Source organism: Lissotriton vulgaris, chromosome 1_1 (assembly GCF_964263255.1).
Source record: "Lissotriton vulgaris chromosome 1_1, aLisVul1.2, whole genome shotgun sequence".
Taxonomy (NCBI): domain Eukaryota; kingdom Metazoa; phylum Chordata; class Amphibia; order Caudata; family Salamandridae; genus Lissotriton; species Lissotriton vulgaris.
The window spans coordinates 658,196,641-658,211,715 of NC_141685.1; the positions used below are offsets into that span (position 1 = coordinate 658,196,641).

At 42.7% G+C, this 15,075-nt stretch overlaps 1 protein-coding gene across 2 annotated transcripts in view; it reads left to right on the plus strand.

Annotated features, from left to right (window-relative positions):
• The first annotated feature begins 1,262 nt into the window (after positions 1 to 1,262).
• Positions 1,263 to 15,075, plus strand: part of RPF1 (ribosome production factor 1 homolog) — an 88,591-nt gene continuing 74,778 nt past the window's right edge. Inside the window, exons 1-2 of one of the 2 annotated variants that reach the window (XM_086954304.1) lie at positions 1,263 to 1,539; positions 13,781 to 13,837. In XM_086954304.1, coding sequence (XP_086810430.1) covers positions 1,348 to 1,539; positions 13,781 to 13,837 — 249 coding nt within the window. In that variant the 5' untranslated portion in view covers positions 1,263 to 1,347. The remainder of the gene's footprint in view (positions 1,540 to 13,780; positions 13,838 to 15,075) is intronic. The other variant, XM_086954301.1, reaches the window with a different exon arrangement.

Consider the following 15,075-nt stretch of genomic DNA (forward strand, 5'->3'; position numbering starts at 1 on the left):
CCACCACCGTATCCACCACCACCACATCCACCACCACCACCGCATCCACCAACACCACATCCACCACCACACCCACCACCACATCCAACACATCCACCACCACTTCCACCACCACCGCATCCACCACCACATCTACCACCACCACTGCATCCACCACCACCGCATCCACCACCACCGCATCCACCAACACCACATCCACCAACACCACATCCACCACCACCACCACATCCACCACCGCATCCACCACCACATCCACCACCACCATATCCCCCAGATCCACCACCACCACATCTATGTGTGTGTGTGTGTGTGTGTGTGTGTGTGTGTGTGTTTAGGTGCAAAAGCAATGTTCTTGGATTTTCATCACAATAAAATACACTGAACATAATCTTCACAAAAGTTATTTACAAACGTTTAAGGTATTGCCATTATAAATTACAATAACTTTTATTTAAGTATTAATTATTTACAAAATTAAAAGCCATTGTAATTTGTAATATCAATACATCTAAGTCACGTAAATACAACACACATTGCATTACAAATGCTATAGGTGTCACATTTGCAAAAGTTAAAACTATTGACATTGTAACTGACAAAGCTATTAATTTTGCTATTTTCAAAACCAACACATAAATAAAAAAAAGTGTCATTTACAATACCAATCGCTCAAACTTTCCTAATACGAGACCTATTGCATTTCCATTGCTTGTTTTTTCTTTTTAGCTTTCTCCAGACTAAAATTGTCTCAGATTTCATGTATGTCAATGAGGACTACATTTATCTGATTTTCTTTTTAAACATCGTTCCTGTCCAGTATTAAAATGTTGCCATGTATGCCTAATCTCTAATTAAATATTGGAAAACAACAAATCTATAATATAAGCATGAGACACGAAAAAATGAAAGGAGACGGCTCATTCCACAGAGTAAAACAATAGCACGTTAATTATGAAATATGTATAAACGAATCCCAAAGCAAAATTAATAAAACACGTTAGCAAAATATACAAAATACTAAAATGACCTAGAGAGAAACATAAAACTTATTTAGCAAATCAAAGCGGCTTCAAGACGCAAACGAGCGAAAACCCACCTGAAATGTTGATTGTGATGATAGGAAAGCGCATCTTTTATACGTGTACTTTTTAGCCAATCGCTTTCTTCATAGAACAGCATGCTACTAAATGAAGGCTTCCGCCTCTTTCGGTCTTTTCTTGACAGGCGGTTGTGCTTGTTCAGTGAATAGGCTTGACGTCACGCCTTTGGCGGAAATTAGTCAGAGGTGAAAGTGCATGGTTCACCGTGAGAACACCACATGTTTAATGAAGGCTGAAAAATAACAGCATGGAACCCTCTAGTTCGGGTGATGGGGGGGCGAGACTGTCAAAGGCCTCTGGGGTCGCTGGATCGGAGCCGGAGTCCTCTGCGGAGGGACAGGATACCGCGGTATTCCCACCAGCGTTCAGTATATCGGAGATCAAGAACAAGCAGCGGCGTCATTTCATGTTCATGAAACTCAAGCAAGAGAAGCGAAAGGTATTGGAGCGGACGGCGATTACAGGCTAGCCGAAGACATGCGAGTCAGGCTCACAGTGACATTTGTGGGGTCTGGGTCACATGACTCAAATTGAGCTGAATTGCAGGTAGAACGGGAGTGCAGAATGCTTATAATTGTTATTAATTCTGAGATTACCGAGAGCAGTTACTTTAGTTGCGAAGTCTCTGCTGTTGCTTTCTATGCTCATACAGTGCACTCTCTGCCCTTGTCCCCCTGCCCACCAGTTGCTGCTAGTGATGGCCCTCCCAACTAATTCAGGCGATCGTGCCACTCTTTAACTAGGAGAGTTCGAGGGGGGCAACCTTACTTTAAAGTATGAGGTGAAATAGTGCGTTTGACAACACAGTTTTCTGAATTATCTCCAGGGTGCCAAGACTAGAACATTTTGCCGTGGGTACCACCATCTGGTAAGAATTACCTTTCACTTTAATTGGATCTGCATTTAACTAGGGTAACTCCCTACTAATTCTGTGGATTCCCTCCTGCATACAGCCAGAATTACCTCTCATAAGTTTGGGCAGCAGCATATTTTCAGTGAGAACAAACACTTGCACATGCATTATCTCTCATGTGCACTCGCCTTACGATCATGTACTCACTCATTTTAGGTTTCGCCTGCTGGCTGCAAACTTGTGGTACCACTAGATGACAATCTATTGTGTTAAAAAAAGCCTTTAAAAAGGCCCATTCATTACTTCCAATTAGTTAGCATTGTTTTCCCTCTTTGCTGCCTTCTTATTCGGCAGCGCTTGCGAGGCGTCACTTTTCTTCATGTGGAGTATGGACCAAGCACAGAGTGATTTATTTTAATTGGTGTACATCTGCTGCTGGCGCTGTGATTGAAATACTATTTTTTTTAATTAGTATTTTTGTATAGGCCAAACTCAACCTGGACGGAAAGCATTGGAGTGCTTTTCACACGCTCCACTTACATTACCCAAGTTCACATGCATCTTTTTCAGGCACAGCAAGATTAAGTGATGTGCCCAGAATTACAGGATGTTGAGCCAACTGTGAGACTCAAACCTTTTAGGATTGCTTGCCAGGGTAAACGTGTTACTTCAAACATTGCATGCTGCTTAACTTAAACAAAAATCTTGTCTATACTGATCTTTATTCAAAGAAGTCAATCCTCTGGGTGACAGTAAATGAATTAATGTCATCCCAAATACACTACATATTTTTTAGGAATCTTTACATTGGTTAGTCAATCTAGTGCAACCAATAGAAACAGTGTGAATAGTTCAAAAAGATAACTGCACTGTGCCAATGTATGGACTTCTTTTTCTATCATTTGTTTTCCCAGGCAGCAAACAAACTCTTATTATTAATCACACTTTTTTCGCAAATCATACAAGAGATGGTCGACGTGTTTTGAACCCCGTACGACTTTGAATGGGGTCCTCTTCAGGACCAATCACTATTTTAGCAAAATCAGCCGTTCATATTTTGAGCGTTTTCAACAACTCCTCTCTGATCTTTTCCCATACTGAGAAATGTTAGAAATTTACTCCTGACAATGGCAGACGTAAACCTTTGTCCAGAGTTGGGGAAAAAAGTGGTTGGAGGGAAAGTTAACATGCAACCTCTCAGATTTTTGCATGATCAAATTTACACATGCATATTTGCTCATGCTAAAATGCAGTTCACAAATATTTTCTAGGAGTACTATTTCTTGGCCTACTTCTGTAATTTCTTGAGAATTCCCAAAAGCCGTATAGCTGCACTTAATGCAAGGACATATACCACGGGTGCACTTTTGAGACTTTATTTAATAATTGGGCCCCTAATATGGTCAGGCGTTGACAATGACCTTTTGCGTTTACTAAAATGTCTCTCTCTCTCTGTATCGGCTGGCTTCACTGTGAGTGAATGCATTCTGCTCGTGCACAAAGGAGCATATCCGCATTCAAAGTAGTTTTGTTCAGTGCCAGTAACTACTGTGGCAGTGTGTGCTTTTTGAGACCAAAAACAATTGTTGCTTTTGTCAGTGTTTGTTGTAATGGTGAGGGTCCGGCAGCTCCCACACCAATAAGGTTTTACATAAACCATGCCCAAAAAAATTGCACATTGACAAAACTAAAAAGCTGACCATAAATTTTAGACCTACTGGCTTTGCCAATGCTCGCTTATTTTTGTTTCCCATAATCTTATTGAAACTGGTTACAGGGATTTACAATTATGAATATTTTAGGAAATACTAGTATGCATGAACACGTTAAGAAATGATGTTACAAAGAAATGGTACCTACAATTTTACAGTAGTTAAGCGAAATGTTTTGTTTCCTGCTTTCATATTTTTATGAACATTTTATTTTGAAAGCAAAGAATCATCATTATTGCTTTCAAGCTTCTGCAAATATTTGCATAAAATCGGAGAGCATTCTTGGAGCATCTTACGTAGCTTCATATAGCTAAACTTTGAAAACGTGTGTACACGTTTTTATACTGGAACCACTGTCAGTAGGCCAGTCAGAGCTTACACATTTACTTAAAGCGCTCACCCTAATAATAAAGGATTTCAATTATTAAACCATAAATACAGGATTACCATATGGACTAAAATATTACCTTAACTGCAAAGAGTGCCCTTCCCTGATCTATAATGTGGTACTGCAAATTGGCAGTCAAAGGGTTTGTGCTGCAGGGGGTTGGGCTTACTTGTCCCAAGAACAAAATACACATGAAAACTTGTTGCCCTTGACCCCAAACAATATGTCCTGGGCGTCAGGCTATTGGAATTCCACATCTTTGCGGCTTTGCATGCTCCTGAAAATTTGTGAGTACTGTCCAATTACATTTTTAATTAAACAAGATGCCAAGATAGTTGAGATTTTGGACCTTACTGCGTGTTCTTGGGTGCAAGTATTTTTAGGACCAGAGGTCATTATATAGGAATTTTGATGATTCACCTTTAGGTTAAGGTTACCCATAAAGTCTGTTAAAGAATCAAGCCGTGTCTGAAAACTATTTGCAGTAGGTCCAATTAAAACTGCTTCGTCTGCTCAAAGGAGGGCAGGGACTGGGCAGGTCTCAACATTGGATTGATCTTTTCCTTTTTGGATCGAGCCTGAGCCAGCTCGCATGCTCTGCTCTGCGAGGCTTCTTGTGTTTACTTCGTGTGGGTCTAACTCCTCCCACACATTGGATTGGCTTTTGTGTGTGGCTTTCAATAATGAGAGCACGCAAATGGCTAAAGGCAGGCACATGTCCCACCTCCTTTTTTTTTTTTTTTTGTTTTTTTTTTTTGTTCACTCACACAGCGTTTTGTTCTCAGGAGCGAGCAGCGGCGTGCAGGGTGGCAGCTGCATTCTTCGTGGGTCAGGTTACTATGAGTAGTGTTCACTCATGGCGTTTTGCCTGCGGGAGCGAGCGGACGTGCTTTTGTGCCTTCTTCCAACCTCGTTATGTATGTAAAGTCTTGGCCCCAGGAGCCTACCCGCACACTCCTCTTGTTTGACTTTTTGTTTATATAATTTTAGAAGGAGAGGGGTCTCAGTTTGCATCCCAGTTGCCTTTTTCTATTGTGCATGTTTTGTTTTGTTTTGTTTCCACACAAGTAGAGTGCATCGTACAACATGCAGTTGGGAGAGAAAATAGCGAACCCTTCAGATTGCACCTGCGAGTCCATCAGGTGCAGGAGCGGTGTCCGGTACGAATGAGGCCACGTTCACCCCACACCCCCCTCTGTCAGTCTGTCCATATGTAGCATACAATGTTATATGAAGATACGCAGCGTGTATTGCCTTTTATTGCCATTGGTGACAATACGCGAGTAGCAGCCCCAGGTGGGCTGTGCACCTCCCGTTCCCTTGACAATGTATTAAACAGCTTATTATCCCCTGATTCCCTGCATGGATGGGTTACACTGTGCCATATCTATGTGTGCAGTAGTTGTAAACCAGGGTGTTTTATCCCCAAGACAAACCCGGGGTAAATCCATTCATTCAGTGAGATAACCCCACTTACTGCCCCATTGCTGTACAGTGATATATGTAGTGTGTGACCCTCGAGGGTCTCAGTGATGCTTTCTGAAGCCAGTTACACTCTGCTGTAGTGAGAACACGTTTCCACTTTAGTGATCCAATTGTGAATATAAATGTATTGCATTTGCTCCAAATAAACTTTATTCTCAGCAGTAGAGCAGTAATTACAATTATATATAAATATGTTCACTGTATGATATGCAGTTTATGATCATTTTCGAGTGTGGGGAGCAGACATGACTCGGAAGAAGCCAAGCTCAGAATGGGCTATTAACCCCTTCACTCCCTCGATAAAGGTAATAAATACCACACCACCACTTTATGCCAGTGCATATATGGTTTAAATTGTGGCATTTCTATCAGTCTATTTGTTGTTATGATATGTATTTAAGCTAAACCAGCATACACGGTGTTAACTTTGTACAGCAAGGTAAAATCATATTTAGGAGGCTGTTGTAATAAGCGGTCTGCGAGGAAATAAACTGTCTTTAAGCGCCTGACAAATGAAAGTGAAACTGAGTGCTACATGGCAAAATACTTATACGGTCTCAAAGGGGAGACCTATTGGCTAAGCCAATGCTTCTTTAACCAGTTCTCATTCGAGGGTGTTAATATAAAATAAAAAGGGAGCTAGAATACTTGCATGCCTTACCCTGTGATTTGACTGGATAAAAGTTTGGTGCATTCCCCACTTTGGCCATAATGAATTCTAGTGGTTGTGCCCTAGTGAAAACACTTAGCTCTAATGGAAGGGTTCGGGGGGGGGGGGGCGGGGTCACAATTCCTGACTGCTCCATCAGATTCCAGAGCTTCCCCCTGTCCAGCAAGTCAAAGGCACAGGAGAGGTCCATTAAAGTGTTGGGAGCCTCTACGGACTTTCACGTATTTCCCCATTATCAAGAATACATTTAAAGATCATTCTACTGTGCAAAGGCCTGGGTGGAAGCCATATTGCAAATCGGAAAAAAAGGTGTTTGCTTTGGCCCACTCTACAAATTTTTCAAGGATTACTGTCCCTAAAATTTTCACTGATTAATCCCATAAGGAAATGGGGCGGTAACAGGACGGGAGGTTTCTGTCCCCTGTTTTTAAATATCGCAACTATATTTGACTTCCTCCATGATGTGATTAGGCTTCCACTGATTCAGGTGCAAAATAAGTTTGTTAGTAGAGGATCCCAAAAGGTGGGGTTTTGCCTGAATAAATCAATTGGAACTTGATCGGGTCCGGGCACTTTTCCAGGTGGGCATATTAAGATGGCCTTTACAAAATCACGCACCTTGATGGAATCACTTAGAAGTGTGTGGCACCCGACAGGTTGGGGAGTGGGTTTCTACAAATTTTGGGTGGGCAGGCAGCAGGTTATCTGGATTGAAAAAGTTTGGGAAATAAAGTGCTAAGTGTTTTCCCAGGATATAACCATTCCCAACTAAAAATTTCTCAGAAAGTTTCGTTATCCCTGGGTTGTGGTCCTCCCAAACCTTCACTCTAATTTCTTCCCTTCTCTAAGGTCAGTTTATAATCATGCGTGGCTAATCTTATATCCTCTGTTAGATGGTAACTTTTTGATTGCTTGCTTAATTTTTTTTAAGGGCAGCAGTGCAGTCGTGGTTAAACCATTTTTGAACAGGAGAGTTTTTCGAAGATTTTTTTACATTCAACAAACATGGTACCTACTGCATTATGTATCATCGAAGCTGTCCCGGATTTTACCTGGAACATCCTCTATGGCTAGACCGCACATTATCCCCGCTCCCTTTCCTGCCATCAGATAACTCAAAAACGGGGTAGGATCTGTGTCGTAGCACTTCATGCAGGCTCCTTTGTTGGGTTGCGTTGTAGTGTAGGCAAACTTTCTGTCTTACCTCCCAAATGAAAACTTAACAGCCAGGGGATTATGATCACGAATGTTATAGGAAATTATACCCGAGTTCTTAATTTTGTCTACAAGCACTGGAGATGGCTAAATGAAATCCATAGGGTTGCCTCTACCCCTCCCCACAAAAGAAGGGGGTTGGACTATTCCCTCTTCTTGTGGGTCTATTTAGAAGAGTAAGTTATATTTCACTAATTTCTCATTTAAGGCTTCCCCATAGGGTGTATGAGAGAAGTGAGTGGTTTCTTTTCCCTGCCAATCTGTGACCCCACAGACTCAATCTTCACTATAAGGGCATCTAATCATATTAAAATCACCTACACAAATTATATCTACATGATTACAATTGCTTTCAACTAGATCTGAAATGTGACAATCCAGGCCTTTTATTAAATTGACTGGTTGGACTAAGAAAAACTTGAAGTAAAAATTGATTAACAAAACATTTGCATAAAATGGCAGAGAAGTTTAGAATTTGAAAGCGTGGCATGGACAATAGTTTCTCAACATTAGTGTTACTACAGTTAAGAGATACAAAGACAGCCAAACCGCCTTTCGCCCTACCGGATGTTGAAGGAAAAGCTGAGGTACTAAACGATTGTTAGCCATCAATGTAGAAATCATTTAAAGCCCAGGTTTCTTGGCAACAAACGATATCTAAATTTTGAACCAAATGTAGCCAGTCATCATTTTACAGCTTTTGCCGGACACCCCCAGTGTTCCAAGAGAGAAGTTGCAGAACAGCTGACTATCCTGTACGGCGCCCAGACAGGGGAGAAACAGAAACAAGTAGAGCTGAAAGTGAATTTTGTTGACATGACGAAATGGGCGCCAGACATATATATAGGAGGATTGCTTGGTACTGTGGGAGCTGGCAGGTGTCTGGTGAAATTGTTCACCCTTGTAATGGATGGACGGTAGAAATACCCCAGGGGGAGAGCAGGTATCTTGCCAATGCCGATTTAGTTTGTGTTCGAAGCAATGCAGCGAGGAGCTCACCAAGCATGGTTTTTTAAAATCTATTACAATACAATCACCCTTATTGGGTTTAGTCAAAGGGTTTACCGCCCAACGCTTTGACCCATAATGAAGTCTTTTAACTATGTCCGTCGGTCGTGCTGTATTTTTCTTCCACCAGTGGGGTGCCTTAACTTTTAAGCTTCGCCTGTCCTCTTGATCACCTTCCTCCAGAGCAGGCACCCCCTCCAAAAGGGGAGGGTTCAAATTGCGTCTGTGAGTATTTTCAGAAGGAGAGAGATGGGCTGGGGCCACTGATCGACATGTAAAATCTTTGGTCTTCTCGGGGAATGCAGTGTTTGATGTCTCAGGCACTCTGGACGATGGAAGAAGGGTAACCGGATTATTAGTTGGTTGTAAGAGACTCCGGGTTGATGGTATGTCATGAGACCCAGGGTTACACATTAGTGTCTTAAGGTAGATTTCAGACAGTGCTTGTACTCTTTCCCCTTTAAAATTTAATCTGACCAAGAATGTGCCATTGGAAATGTCTCAATAAGGTATCCATACTTGTGAGAAAGGGGTTATAACAGTCCTGTATAACTGCTTTAATGTCTGACCTTCCAATGAAGTAAGGGATTTGTGCACAAGGGTTGGGTCCCTCTGCTATTTACTTTTGTTCTTACAGGTCTAGCCTTTTGTACTTTCTCCTACCCTTGCGTCCTTTTAAATGGAGGGGCCAATATTTGTTATATAAATGTCTTTCAATTGCTCGTGCACTGTACAGGGGTTAGTGTTTATGACTGTGTTATTGGCTCATAGTGGGCGTACGATTGATAAGACCAGCCCGGAACATTGTAAGTTTCTACCCCTATTTTATTTTTGAGGACTTCAGAGGGCAGTGCCTTACTTTGGGTAGTAGGATCATATATCGGCCTTTGAACAGCATTTAGCTGATCTTCAGCTAGCTCCAGTTCTGTAGAAATTGCCTCCAATACTGATGAAAAGTAGGTTGTAGTGATTAAGGGAGTTGAAAGGAGACACTTATCCCCACCAATTTTAGGTTGTGCTGATTTCTTTTTCCCCCTGGCTAAGAAAAACTCCGTGTCTGATTGTAATAAAAGGAAACTCTTCACTCGGGTAGGCCTGATATTTTTTAGGTTTTCGTCTTCTGCAAGGGATGCAAGGGCGGTTTGGGCGCAAACGGGCATAGAGGGCTTCTGTTGTTTGCCCAATCTTGGCCGACGTCCAAGCACTTAGGAGCGCCCTATGGCCCCTGCTCCACCTCATGACAGCTGAGAGATGTAGTCTCACCCCAGCAAACAGCGGCAGTCAAATGTGGGCTGAATAGACATCTCACACTGCAGGATGTCAAAGCGCTATGAGCGTGAAATGGCCTCTCCTCCACTTCATTACAGCTGTGGGATGTAGTTCCACCCCAGCAAACAGCGGCAGCCAAATGCGAGACAAAGCGGCCTGAAGAGGTAATCTCTTAAATTATGTTGCATGGAGATCATGCCTGTTTCTCTATCCCAATAAGGTCCGGCATTTTGTATAGTGTGTTGATGCTTTTTACATTAAAAGGGCCGATTGATGGTTTGGGGCTTTGTGTGAGCCCATAAGGATTGATGGTTTGGGGCTTTGTGTGATCCCATAAGGACGCAAGACGCAAACCTAAATCATGTAAACCTGATAATTCACAATGGAAAATCCACACAAAACAAGTATAAACCATGAAGGTTTATTTCAAGTTTAAGGATCTATACAAAAGGCAGTAGGTAGTCCATGAATTGAAAATGCTTATAAAATTCAAATAATTGCAAAATATCATTGGCAGCTGAAACTGAACCCTAATTTATTTTATAGCCACCCCCAGTTACGATCTAGCACATTGACAGTTAAGGAGCATTGTTTTCATTTCACATAACTACCGAAGGGACGGGGTTATATAATTATATAATTTTAAACAGTCACCAACGGGGATGAAGCTATGTGTATTAATTTGTATATATGCATTCAAATACTGAGAGGAACAAGAGACTGCAGACAGATCCGCCATGTTTTTTTTGGTGAATCGCTGTAATTTGAATGCCACAGTATTCATTCATGAAAAAACCATAACCGAGCACACGAAGCGGCAGACCGAGCTGGAGGGGCTAGCTTGGGAGGGTCAACTCTCCACAATTGGCAGGGGAAGGGCTGCCGCCGCCTTGTTGACACCATTCATTTGGGAAAGGAGTACAGCAGCTCAGGGAGGTTGTGGGTGTCACGTGACCCCCCCCCACCCCTACATTCATAAAATACCTGCTGTGTCCATTCACAACACAGTACAGTGTGTGCTCTGCAGACAAGCATTCACAAAAAGTCCTTGCTATAAAGGGGGGAGAGAGACAAGCGGAAGTGCGCCAGACAAAGCCAATCCCAGGCCTTCGGAGGCAAAAAGACAAATGTGTTTTTGTCGGGCATAGAAGCCGAACATTTCTGCCTACGCAGGCCTGGAAAAGGCAGAAGTGCATCAGATTCCGGCCAGCGCTGAAGCTCTGAGCGCACTCCAGGGGGGAGTCATGCTCGGAGTAGGGGAGAATGCGTGGGAGCTGCAAAAATAGGCCACCCCGGCTGTCTGTATCTGCCACTGGTATTGTAAAAGCCCTTATCTGGGCCAGCAGGTTGGTTTTATCTGGTGACAAAAAAGGGGGAACCGGAGACAAAACAAAACATAATTTTAGAGCAGCATTTCATTACAGTGCTTTCTCCCAGCCGTTGATATACCCGTAGTAAACCTTCAGCTGGCGTGCCCACGTCTATTCAGGAAAAGACTACTTCTGAAAGGTAGAAACAATGGTTTTTCCTTAGTGGAATAAATTAAACGTCGATGTATAAAATTCATGATGACGACGTTCATTAGGGCGTCTGAAATGGGCTTCCCTTTAAAAAAAAATGCAAATGATTATTTTTGCTGCATCAATAACCGAGATGGCCATATTGGCTGACTGCGTGTTTCTCCAAGTAGTTCATAAAATGGCTGACAGTATTGTAGACGTATGCACTCTGATCTTGTGCCTCTCTCGGCCACACACAGGCTGCTGAGACTGATCTCCACCAATAGTCCACTTTCTGTGATCGCTAAGGTTTTGAAACGCATCATGTTTGGAATACATTTTTACATTTCTAAACAATAAAGAATACATACTGTGAGTAAATTATGTATATAGGAAGCACTCGTTTATTTTTAGGTCTCGCTTTTGTGACCTTCTAAGTATTTAGTTATGCAGCACAATATCCTTGGTGCAACAACATCAACTGTTGCATGGCTAAACACTTATAAGGTCCCAAAGGCGAGACCTATTGGCTATGCCAATGTTTGTTTTTAAAGAGATTAAGTAGAGTCTGTTCTCTAAGAGGTCCAGAGGAAGACTTGGTTCTTTTCCCTCAGCAGAGGCACCCCCCACATGGTTGCACATCCCGAATCCCAATAACTTCAGACCACACAAGTTTCTGTTTTATGGAAGAATTGCGGCCACAGTTTATTAAGCATTTCCAACTTACAAGCGATCCTTTACACACCATTATTTTTGTCTGGGGAGCCTGTGTCCTTACCCCATCAACTCTGCACTATGCCCTACATCCAGTGCAGCTATCTTCGCCAAGGTGACCTATCACCGTCCTTAACCCCCATTTGCTCTGCACTGTGCCCTACATTCAGTGCAGATATCTTTGCCCAGGTAACCCATCACCTGTGGACGCACCCTTTCCTTTCACTCCAGACAAGCTTCTGTTTCCGGCCGACCGGGTAACCTTTTACCTCCGGTTGCCACGTACTACTTGGTAAGCGTCTGCTTTAACCCAACCGGACGGCCCCTTTTGCTTCCGGTGTCCACTCACTCCCGGGTAACCATCGTGTTCCCACCCCCGCCCGGTTCCTCTTCACTTCCGGTGTGTACCCTCTTTGTTACCTGGGCAAGCCGATGTGCTTCCCGCCCGTCCAACCTGATTTCCTGTTCCCCCCCCCCCCCCCCCCCCCATCTCTGCGAGGTGACCCGGTAACCGGTATCCCCACTAACTCCATGCCACAGACTCTGCCCTCTGTTGCGTAATTAATCGTTTACTTCCGGTTCACCTGAACCCAGGGGGGCTCGGGGAGCTTGCCAGTGACCCCCTGAGTCCTGACTGCCCTGTTTGTGGTCTGTGCCCCGCTTCACAGACTGCTTTTATATTCCTCTTGGATCGCTTTGTACGTACCGCCTGCTATTCCTTCCTCCGACCAAAGGACCTCTTGCAAGTCCACTATGCCTCTGCGATAAATCTAACCACCTTGTCCCCCCCCCCCCCCCCCCGAACTCTCATTCCTCTGCGGGTGGGCGGGCGGGTCTTCCCCTGACACAATTCCCCGGAGAAAGAAGGCCTTGTGCCCGGTGCCCACCTTTAAATACCCCTACCCCCTGCCACATTCCTAACCCTAGATTTACAGCTGAGCTGGCCCAGCCCATTCTCTGGTGTGCACGCTCTTTCTCCTTCCTTATCTCCAGCCAATCCTTTATTGGTGTCCGGGCTCTGCTTCCCGGGGGAGGCCTCCACTGAGACCCCCGGTCCAGCCACTGTCCCCCTCCCCCTGGGGAGTGGGGGGCTGAACCAAGGGGCAAATGTTTAGTTTTATACGCTTTTAGAACGAGAAACCTTGTACAGTCACTTTGATATGATGAAGGAAGTTACATTAAGCTATTCATTTGTAAAGCAGAAGACGCATCACATGGTGTAATGACTTTTACTCCACATCTATTAAACACTTCTGTAATGTTATCAACGACCAAAATCAAAAATTAATTAAAAAAAAGTAAACACCTCTGTGTGGCAAAGGAAGTGCTGTTCAGTTGTATACAGTTGGAAATCTTTGCTCTCTCGAAACTTCATAAATGTTACAGTGCAAGCAAAACCGTTGGGTTGACTGAATTCTGTGCAAGTAATAATCAATGAAGGCCATATTTGAGACTCCTCTGTGCATAGCAGAGAAACAGAACAAAACAGTGTCTGCCACAGCACTTCAAACATGTAAGTGAAATTGAAAAAACAAGGCGTACTTAAGTCAGCCTAATGAAACTCCATCATTGAATTTAGTAAGAACATTGCATTTGCATATCCAGTATTTAAAACACAAATTATTGATTGTTGAATCTGCTTGCACAAATGTGAACCTTGCAACACCTCTCACTCATGTCTCACCAGAAAGAGAAAAGGAAGCGAATTTGTTCCTTCTAATGACCAGGAAATGTTATGGTGCTGCATCAATAAGATATGCATGTTTATAATAAAGCCATGGTGATATGATGATAATGTTATCTTATTTTCCTTATTGCTTGAAGTCTTCCCTATTTTAAGCTCATTTCCTTACATTTTTTTCCGTAGGAAAAGATAGCCAATAAGAAGAGATTAAAAAAAGAAAGGAAAGCACTTGGCGATAAGGTGAGATTGTCATTTTTCATTGTTAATGTACATGCTAACAGCAGCTATAGGCTCCATTCACAATTATCTTTTTGGCTTAGGCGTGAGTTATTTGACTGGCGTTATGTTTGCTATGTTTTCACAAAAGGATACCTTGACGGTGTAAATCATTTTCTATCTTTGTAATTGTACTCCATAACTACATACATTAACTCTACTGTACTCCTGTGGCAAGGGGTCCGAGAGTCAGATAGCAATGTGTGGATTGTCTCTTCATTTTTTGATTGGCCATTAATCAGTTTGTTATCTTCCAGATTGCGCTCTTGATTATTTCCCACGCAGTACGTTGCAGTGTGTGTTATATTGCTTAGGAAGCTTACCCTGAGGTCATACTGGGGATTCTGGTAGAAGAGCTGTAATAGTATAATGTATGTGTGTTTTTTAAATGATTTTTATTAATGCACTTTAGACAGTCTTTCTCATGCAAGCAATACAATAAAAAAGAAATAGCATACATTTTATACATAGAAAATGCAATTGTCCCTTACCTAGTTCTTTGATGTTTCTGTTGCTACACTGAGTGCAAGGCCTGAATGAAGGAGTGACACAAGCCCCTTGTTACGTTTTTAATAAGTTAAATAGGGATTGTGGTCTTTTGGTCTTGGTCCAATGTTACTCAAATCGTTCATAATTCACTGCAGAAGAATTGTTTACTATGAGGTTTATGTGATTAAGGGAAATAATGTTTTCCGCACTTATGCTCTTAAGGGTGATTAAAGCTTGTGCCCTAAACAAGCAGCAACGGAGAAAGACATTGGATGTTTGTCGTTGAGGCTCTGTTTCATGACGAGGAGTTAATTTGTCCAAGTATACAGCCAGAGAACAATCTCCAGGGAAGAAAGAGAGTTTAGTGTTGTACACCCCCTTCCCGTGGAGCAGAGTGGGTCAGGTGGTGCCATTACTATCTACTTTTGTTGTGTTCATATTTTGAGAAAAAACTGTATTAAGCCTGGAATGGTGCTAGATATAGGGTTCTATTGTTACAGGTCCTTCTGTTTTCCACACCACCTCCACCCTTACAAAATACTTTTAACGATTGAAAACGCAAAGGGGCATGGCTAGTGGTCACACACTGCTCACTTCATTCCCTCTTGTTATTTTACATTGAGCTATTGGATAAATATAGCGGCATGCGCATGGACGTGTTTGTTAAGCACTGCCATGGACAAACTTGGAATTTCGATATATGCATTTATCAC